The sequence below is a fragment of the Montipora capricornis genome, chromosome 5 (genome assembly GCF_036669925.1).
Source record: "Montipora capricornis isolate CH-2021 chromosome 5, ASM3666992v2, whole genome shotgun sequence".
Classification (NCBI taxonomy): domain Eukaryota; kingdom Metazoa; phylum Cnidaria; class Anthozoa; order Scleractinia; family Acroporidae; genus Montipora; species Montipora capricornis.
The window spans coordinates 29,703,059-29,713,058 of NC_090887.1; the positions used below are offsets into that span (position 1 = coordinate 29,703,059).

Consider the following 10,000-nt stretch of genomic DNA (forward strand, 5'->3'; position numbering starts at 1 on the left):
TGGTATGTAGGTTGAGTTTAAGAATATTCAGTTAGTACGCTAGTACTAGTGATCATGATTGCGATTGTTGCGGCAAATTTCCATTGGTTGTTCGTAAGCTTAGTACATACGTACGCTAGTATATAGGTCGAGTTTGAGAATCTTCAGTTATTACGCTAGTACTAGTGTTCATGATTGCGATTGTTGGGGTGACTTTCCATCGCTTGTTCGTAGGCTTAGTATATACGTACGCTTGTATATAGATTGAGTTTGAGAATATTCAGTTAGTACGCTAGTACTACTGCTCATGATTGGGATTGTTGGGGCGATTTTCCATCGGTTGTTTGTACGCTTACTACATACGTAAGCTAGCATATAGGTTCAGTTTGAGAATATTCAGTTAGTACGTTAGTACTAGTCCTTATGATTCCGATTGTTGGGGTGAATTTTCATCCGTTGTTCGTACGCTTAGTACATACGTACTCTAGTATATAGGTTGATTTTGAGAATATTCAGTTAGTACGCTAGTACTAGTACTCATGATTGCGATTGTTGGGGCGATTTTCCATCGGTTGTTCCTACGATTAGTACATAGGTACAATAGTATATAGCTTAAGTTTCAAAATATTCAGTTCGTACGCTAATACTAGTGCTCATGATTCCGATTGTTGGAGCGAATTTCCATCGGTTGTTCGTACCCTTAGTACATACGTACCCTAGTTTATAGGTCAAGTTTAAAAATATTCAGTTAGTACGCTAGTACTAGTGCTCATGATTGCTATTGTTGGGGCGACCTTCCTTGGGTTGTTCGTACGCTTAGTACATACATACGCTAGTATATAGGATGAGTTTGGGAATATTCAGTTAGTACGCTAGTACATGTGCGCATGATTGCGATTGTTGGGGGGATTTTTTCCATCGGTTGTTCATACCATTACTACATACGTACGCTGGTATGTAGGTTGAGTTTAAGAATATTCACTTAGTACGCTAGTATTAGTTATCATGATTGCGATTGTTGCGGCAAATTTTCATTGGTTGTTCGTAAGCTTAGTACATACATACGCTAGTATATAGGTCGAGTTTGAGAATCTTCAGTTATTACGCTAGTACTAGTGTTCATGATTGCGATTGTTGGGGTGAATTTCCATCGTTTGTTCCTACGCTTAGTACATACGTACGCTAGTATGTAGGTTGAGTTTGAGAATATTCAGTTAGTACGCTAGTACTGGTGCTCATGATTGCGATTGTTGGGGCGATTTTACATCGATTGTTCGTACGCTTAGTACATGCGTACGCTGTTATGTAGGTTGAGTTTGAGAATATTCAGTTAGTACGCTAGTAATAGTGCTCATGATTGCTATTGTTCGGCGATTTTCCATCGGTTGTTCGTACGCTTAGTACATACGTACGCTACTATGTAGGTTGATTTTGAGAATATTTAGTTAGTAGGCTAGTAAAAGTGCTCATGAATGCGATTCTTGGGCGAATTTCCATCGGTTGTTCGTACGCTTAGTACATACGTACGCTACTATATAGGTTGAGTTTGAGAATATTCAGTTAGTACGCTAGTAATAGTGCTCATGATTGCTATTGTTCGGCGATTTTCCATCGGTTGTTCGTACGCTTAGTAGATACGAACGCTAGTATATAGTTTGAGTTTCAAACTATTTAGTTAGTACGATAGTAATATTGCTCATGATTGCTATTGTTCGGCGATTTTCCATCGGTTGTTCGTACGCTTAGTACATACGTACGCTAGTATATAGGTTAAGTTTCAGGATATTCAGTTAGTACGCTAGTACTAGTACTCATGATTGCGATTGTTAGGCCGAATTTCCATCGCTTGTTCGTACGCTTAGTATATACGTACGCTTGTATATAGGTTGAGTTTGAAAGTATTTAGTTAGTACGCTAGTACTAGTGATCATGATTGCGATTGTTCGGGCGAATTTCCATCGGTTGTTCGTAAACTTAGTACATACGTACGCTAGTATATAGATTGAGTTTGAGAATATTTAGTTAGTGTGCTAGTACTAGTGTTGATGATTGCGAGTGTTGGGGTGATTTTCCATCGCTTGTTCCTAGACTTAGTATATACATACGCTAGTATACAGGTTGAGTTTGAGAATATTCAGTTAGTACGCTAGTAATAGTGCTCATGATTGCGATTGTTGGGGTGACTTTCCATCGCTTGTTCGTAGGCTTAGTATTCACGTACGCTAGTATATAGGTTGAGTTTGAGAATATTTAGTTAGTACGCTAGTACAAGTGTTCGTGATTGCGATTGTTGGGGCGAATTTCCATCGGTTGTTCGTACGCTTAGTACATACATACGCTAGTATATAGGTTGAGTTTGAGAATATTCAGTTAGTACGCTAGTACTAGTGCTCATGATTGCGATTGTTGGGGCGAATTTCCATCGGTTGTTCGTACGCTTAGTACATACGTACGCTAGTATATAGGTTGAGTTTGAGAATATTCAGTTAGTACGCTAGTACTAGTGCTCATGATTGCGATTGTTGGGGCGAATTTCCATCGGTTGTTCGTACGCTTAGTACATACGTACCCTAGCATATAGGTTCAGTTTGCGAATATTCAGTTAGTACGCTAGTACTAGTGCTCAAGATTCCGATTGTTCGGCGATTTTCCATCGGTTGTTCGTACGCTTAGAACATACGTACACTAGTATATAGGTTGAGTTTTAGAATATTCAGTTAGTACGCTCGTAATAGTGCTCATGATTGCGATTCTTCGGCGATTTTCCATCGGTTTTTCGTAGGCTTAGTAGATACGTACGCTAGTATATAGGTTAAGTTTGAGAATATTCAGTTAATATGCTAGTACTAGTACTCATGATTGCGATTGTTGGGGCGATTTTCCATCGGTTGTTCCTACGCTTAGTATATACGTACGCTACTATGTAAGTTGACTTTGAGAACATTCAGTTAGGACGCTAGGACTAGTGCTCATGATTGCGTTTGTTGGGGCGAATTTCCTTCGGTTGTTCGTTCGCTTAGTACATACGTACAGTAGTATATAGGTTGAATTTGAGAATATTCAGTTAGTACGCTAGTACTAATGCTTAGGATTGCGATTGTTGGGGCGAATTTCCATCGGTTGTTCGTTTGCTTAGTACATACGTACGCTAGTATATAAGTGGAGTTTGAGAATATTCAGTTAGTGCCCTAGTACAAGTGCTCATAATGGGGTTGTTGGGGCGAATTTTTCCATCGGTTCTTTGCACGCTTAGTACATACGTACGCTAGTATATAGGTTGAGTTTGAGAATATTCAGTTAGTACGCTAGTACTAGTGCTCATGATTGCGATTGTTGGGGCGAGTTTTTCCATCAGATGTTCGTACGCTTAGTACATACGTACGCTAGTATATAGGTTGAGTTTCAGACTATTCAGTTACTACGCTAGTACAAGTGCTTATAATTGCGATTGTTGTGGCGAATTTTTCCATCGGTTGTTCGTACGCTTAGTACATACATACCCTAGTATATAGGTTGATTTTGAGAGTATTCAGTTAGTACGCAAGTACTAGTGATCATGATGGCGATTGTTTAGGCGAATTTTTTTATCGGTTACGTTGTTCGTACGCTTAGTACATACGTTCGCTAGAATATAGGGTGAGTTTGAGAATATTCAGTTAGTACGCTAGTACTAGTGCTAATGATTGCGATTGTTGGGTGAATTTCCATCGGATGTTCCTACGCTTAGTAGATTCGTACGCTATTATATAGGTTAAGTTTGAGAATATTCAGTTATTAAGCTAGTACTAGTGCTCATTATTGGGATTGTTGGGGCGAATTTTTTCATGGGTTGTTCGTACGCTTAGTACATACGTACGCTAGTATATAGGTTGAGTTTGAGACTATTCAATTAGTATGCTGGTACTAGTGCTTATGATTGCGATTGTTGGGGCGAGTTTTTCCATCGGTTGTTTGTACGCTTAGTACGTACATACACTAGTATATAGGTTGAGTTTGAGAACACTCAGTTAGTACGCTTAGTACGTGCAAAATCTTCGGTTCAATTATAGGCCAAAAGGTAGCAACCGGTACGCTTATCGTTGGATACGCTGTTAGTACTACACGCCATTGGTAAGGGTAGTTTACTGGGCATATGGGTTAGTACTTTAATACCAATGACTAAGAGTAAAAAGTACACAAAAGGCTCCTAAAATAGGCAGCATTTCAAATAAACTCACTAATTTCCTCTATCAGGGTTTGTTTTTTATCCCTTTGCTCTAGCTTCGTCTTCTTCTTTAAAATATATTCTTGGAGCTCTGGTGGAAGGACATCCCATAAACTTTCCATCTTTCTTGATTTGCATTCTCTTGAACTCGAATGCGCTATTTTAAATATTGACCTCGTTAAGATACTGGGTAGGACTACACACGCCTGGCACTTCAAGGGTTTTTCGTCATTTTCACTTTGTGTGACGAAAACAAAACACTCGAATGAGTCGTCATTTTTGTTCTACTCTTTAATCTCATTCAAGATGACACTTAGGTTTACAACGTTGTTTTATAAAACGAAAAGAAGTCTTTATTTTGCTAGTTTTCAAAACATGTCAGTCCACCGTACAAACTACTATTACTACTATTTTTGGTAGTTTCTATGATAACGAGATGCTTCCGTGAAGCATATACTGGGTTGCCTGTGGTACGTGTTACAGAAAATCAGAAGGCACTGAATTGTGTGGTATTGAAAGACAGCATTCCAGTCTCCGAAGAATAACAAATAAAAGAGAAGCGAGAAACATTGGCTTCTGGGCTGACATGTTGATAATTTTCAAGTTCCCTCGCATTTTCTTATCACCACAAGTGTGCCCTCTGAGCATCTGACTGCTTTGTAATACTGAAGTTAAGCCCTTTCGGGCGGGGTTAGTGTTTGGATGGGAGACCAAAACAATAAACCCCTCATAAAACACAAGCATCTGACCGAAAATACTATTTAACGCTAACAAATGCGAACTCAGCAAAGTACAGATTTTGTTAGCTTGCTTTATGCAAAACAAATGTTGATGCAAAAGCAAATAACTATTGATACACAGCTTTTAGAAAGAGCAGAAGGAAGTTTCCGGAACGGTCGATCGAGAATAAAATATTTACGACATGAAAACAACATTAATTTTAAACCATGAATATAGAATATAAAAAGTTACGATCAGCGACAAACATTTTGGGAGATTTTTGCTACGTTCAAATAAATCGCAAAATCGAAAGTGACATGCCGGAATTCAGCGGGCGCCGTGATTAAGTTACTGCGGTATGTTTACTCGCCAAACAGTGAAGTATCTGTGTCAAATGGTGGCAAGATACCGGGTTTTTGTAAGTTTCTTTTTCTGTCAAGTGTCATAAAGTTTGACAATGAAATGAGCGAAGTCAAAACAAAGATCACAATCGCCCAACTCTTGTTTATGCAAAGTCAAAATTTACTCTCCAAGACGCGTACGACGTTATTTATCACCAGGTAATTCCATCATTTTGGAAATAGCAGCTACTTTATTATTCATCTGCGTCACAATTTTTCACTGATTTTGGGGCTCATTTTGTTGAAACTCAAGCACGCTTCCAACAGGCCTGTGAACCCTTCCTGCTAACAGAGCAATACTAAAAAACTTCTCCCATATCACATTTCAACCTTAAGCTCGAAAATTCAATACAACACATGATATTATAATTCACAAAGGCAGAAAATACCGCAGAATCCTTTTCCAGCGAAAAATTTATTGAAACAAACAACATATTTGCTCTTAGAGGCGAAAACCTCTTCCTATTTCATTGCGTGCGTGAAGACAAGAAACTCAATCGTGTCAAATTACCATGTACTTCAGGTAAATACAGCTCACTTTGATTTCTGCTCGACGGGCGATAGATTGTTGTCGAAGTCCATTACTCGTCGCTTTTACGATTCCAGGTATTTGTTTTCACCACCTGCCTAGTTTATCCAACTGACTTTTCATTATTGAGCTCCATAAGGGTATATTTTGTTTAAAGATCCACTAAAACGCCATTCGCGTTACATGACTTTCTACGCCATTGCAGGTTAAGTTTATCATTCTACTGTGTCCACCAGAGAAGTCTACGCATTTCCACTACCCTCTCTATCCTAAGAAAATACGAGCAGAGGCTCTATGCACAAAGACACCATTTAGCAAGGGAGTGACAGGCAAGACTTTTACCGACACGGAAAATAAAAAATAATAATAATAACCTACCCATTTTCCGACTGGATTGCCATAGGCAACCCAGTAACAAGTACTCGTGTCTTTCGTTATTTAAAATTTTTGGATACCACCCGTGAACCGTATCACGTACAAAATGATCCTTCGCTTTGTCATCGTCTTCGTCTAAATACTTATCTAGTACAGAGAAATCTAATTTGGTTAATCGTTCGGATCTAGAAAAAAATAAACCACACACAGTGCTAAAATCTTGTTGATGATCTTTCACGTTATAACGACGCCAGCGTTAACTGCTCCATAATATCGCATGGTAAACAATGGGACGATGACCGTATGAATCGAAAAATAGACAACGTTCTCTCTCGGGCATTTTTACCAAAGCAACCCAGTGTTGGCCCGGTCAGAGTGGTACAGGAAGTTGCCAGCCAACTCTATTCCGACGTCATGGGATCGATAAAAAACACAACATTTAGAACAATTTTGTGAAAACAAGCAAATGAGAATGTTGCATGACGACCATAGTGGAACTGTATTGCGCGCAAAGTTTTTACAAACTAAACATTAAAATGTGGTTTTAAAATGTGGAGCTCAGCGAGTCTCCAGTGTCTCTAGGAGTTAGCGTATATTCCCCACAAAATCTCCAATTCAAGTCAGAAATTCTCCTAATTTCGAAAAACAAACTAAGATGTCCCTTTCGCACCTTGGGTGTGTTCCTTATGTTTTTGACTGATTGCCACAATAAATGAAGGAAAGGTGCCGAACATTCTTTGTCCAACAGAATAACGAGACACCCCGACCCTAGCCCCACGTTTTAGCTACTACCATATTTGTTAAACAACTTTTTCCCGTTGTCAAGAAGAAAACACAAACATTTCTCTCCAACGTCCCTGCAAAACTGCAATGTGGACAGCAAGGACTTACTGTATTTTGTTGTGCTGTTTCATTTGCACTTAATATTAGGCACTCTTTCCCTTTCTTTGAAGCTAACACGCAACTGGAACTAACCATGGCTAATAACTCGGCTTTTTTAATAATCAACACTGAGCTTCCCACCCTGCTAGCAGAGCCTTTCTTTGCTTGCTCGATTTTGGCGTTCTCGAGAAAGGCTCTGCTTGAATCGAGTAAGATCTTTATTGAATATGCGCTGCATTTTGCCAGGATACAGTCTCGAACCCAAGCCTACTATGCCAGATCTCGCCGCCATCTTGGTTTTTCATGGTACAGCGGGCTCAATTATAACCATCGGTTTTGTCAATAAACGGACGCTCGCACTGGAAAAACCGGTTTGACGAGAGAAAACAAGATTGACTAGTTCAGAAGTTCGGGCTGCGGTGGCTTCAAAGAGTTGACGCGATTCGGGCAGAGCGTCCTTTTTTCCTCCTCAGTAAAGAAAAAGACAAAAGGAGGCTTTGCTCGCAGGGTGTGAGCTTCCATGCTTAAAATTAGGATTTCCTTTGTTCAAATACATGATTGTACACCATGGTGTAAAATGTAAAAGATGAAATGTGACCATCCACGGGAAAACCAACAAACAGGTGATGACACGGGCACGCTTGCATGACACGGTACGCTGAGCGTGACATACAACACGGTATATGCGCATTTTTAATGAGTAGCACAAGAGATGTCAGGGTGGCTTTTGTTGTGCACACTGAGACACTCCAAACCTTTTGTTTAGCATGGCGTGTTGCGGGTCAGATGCGTGCCAAAACAGGCACCGTAAAATTGCAAAAGTAATGCAAACGAAATTCGTCGAAATTCGTCCTTTGTTCTCGCGAATTTCCACGAAAAGTCATCTAATTTTCGAACGATTTTTCGTATGGTTTGAAGCGAAAAATTCACGATCTTTCTCGAAAATTCGAGATAGTGAAAATCGAAGTAGCAAATTTTCGAGGTAACCAAACGAAAATTCAAGATAACAAAATTCGAAGCAGCGAATTTTTGTGACATTACTATTTTCTCCCAACTAGCCGTCAATATAATGTGGTATTGCCGTCTCAAAATCGCAATTTGTTTTTAATAATATAATGACAATTTTATATTATAATTCCAATTCAATGGAAGGAACAAAATGATTAAATGCTGTATCTGTTTTTTGATCACACTGACTTCCTGTATTTGTTAGGATTACGATGAAATAACAATAGGATACCCCAGCATTTTTGAGCTCATGCATGACCTGAAAGGAATGGGTGAAAACAATGCTTCGTGGAACAGGAAGACTTTACTGCACAGGGATACCATTACTGCTGCATCCTCTATTTACAATGGTACTTGTCAATTATTATTAATTATTATTATTATACCCATTCACTTATGCACCCATGCTGGGTAGATCCAGGGATTTTTGATAGGGGGTCTAAACTTTAATTCAGAAAACACAAAACGTTTTTGCAGCAAATAATTTCAACCAACCCATGATCTTTCCTTGAGGGTGTTGTATTGGTATTGCATTGATCATCATTGCTTTCAACTGACATCTTGTTATTGCCTTTCAGAGATGTATGGTTTGGAAGGAGGTGGTATTCCAGCCACCTTCTTTGTACTTTATATGATTGGATGGAAGCCTCATGAATCTCAAGTAAGATATATTCAATTACCAGTAGAGAACTGTACCCCTGGAGTGAGGCAATCTGGTGTGACATTATATTCTTAGAGGGAGGAATTTCTCCCCTCGATTGAGACATGTTGTTGTTGAGTTGGTATTTCGGCTGGGTGGTGCCGTTGGTAAATTCCCCCCCCCCCCCCCCCCCACCTCAAAGAATATAATGTCACGCAAGATTGTCATGCCAGATTGCTTGGGGCACCACAACATGCTATACCACATAGAAGCCAAATTGGTTGACGTTTTTTGTTTGGGTAACAATGCTACTATAATGTAGCACTTTGTATTTTGTATGTCATGTTGAGTACTTTTGAGTTTAGACAATTTCTGCTTTCAGCAACGAGCAGCCCCACGTGGTTCTGCTACAGCAAGCTTTGGCGACATATCCAGTTTAAATAAATCGAAGAAGTGAACATTTCCTTATCAGACTGTGTGTTGATCCCAAAGCAGATATCATAACAGCAGCAATACACTGCACAGCCTTACCACGACATGTAAGTGACCTGTGGTCACACTTTGCTTAAAAAGCTTTGGATGGAAGACACATTTGGGGAAGCTTATGACATAAACACGGAGGACAAATTATAAGCTATTAAGTAAATCTTAGTGTCGAGGTGCTTAGTGTCAAAATGAATATTGATTTTTGAAGAAGAAAGCCAGATGTAAGGAATGGTTTTGTTTCAAAGGAAAAGTAATGAATTTTGCCACACATTCACAATATTATTATTTTATTTTAGTTGAGAAACGTTAGGATTTTGGCAACATAAACGTAAGAGTACAACATACTGTATACAGTGTTTTTTGAGTCTTGAACAAAAGAGATGTGATTTTTCTCTATTTTTGCATTAGAGAAGCTCATGGAAAATAACTTGTATGAGCCTAAGGATTACTATCAGGAAAATTTGCATAAGTAATTCAACACAAACAAAAGGAAGAGAACATCTTTGTACAAGCTAATATAGTTAAGTTTATTTTATTCAAAGTTTTGATTACAAAAATAAAATTGTATAGTATTCTAACTCGATAGCAAACAAAAATGCCTTGTTATGTACAGTCACACAAGTTATGAATTGTGTTGCATTGCATGTCAAAGGATGAACTTTCAACCATTGAGAGTTAAGTTTGGAAGATTTACAGTGGAACCTTGATTTACTACTCTTAAACCAGAAGAATGTATGGAAACTAGAGCAATACCTAATACAGTGAACTAAATTCCT

The 10,000-nt window shown here is 38.9% G+C and overlaps 1 protein-coding gene across 2 annotated transcripts in view; it reads left to right on the top strand.

The window, feature by feature from the left end:
* Positions 1–7,804: 7,804 nt before the first annotated feature.
* The window catches only part of LOC138050041 (arginine-hydroxylase NDUFAF5, mitochondrial-like), a 2,619-nt gene continuing 423 nt past the window's right edge, over positions 7,805–10,000 (top strand). The window contains exons 1-4 of one of the 2 annotated variants that reach the window (XR_011132543.1): positions 7,805–7,871; positions 8,304–8,448; positions 8,677–8,759; positions 9,121–10,000. The exon at positions 9,121–10,000 is cut by the window's right edge and continues 423 nt beyond it. Coding sequence is in view for 1 of the 2 variants with exons in the window: in XM_068896535.1 (XP_068752636.1) it covers positions 7,858–7,911; positions 8,304–8,448; positions 8,677–8,759; positions 9,121–9,195 (357 nt within the window). In the remaining variant the exon portion in view is untranslated. Of the gene's footprint in view, positions 7,912–8,303; positions 8,449–8,676; positions 8,760–9,120 lie in introns of both variants that reach the window. The other variant, XM_068896535.1, reaches the window with a different exon arrangement.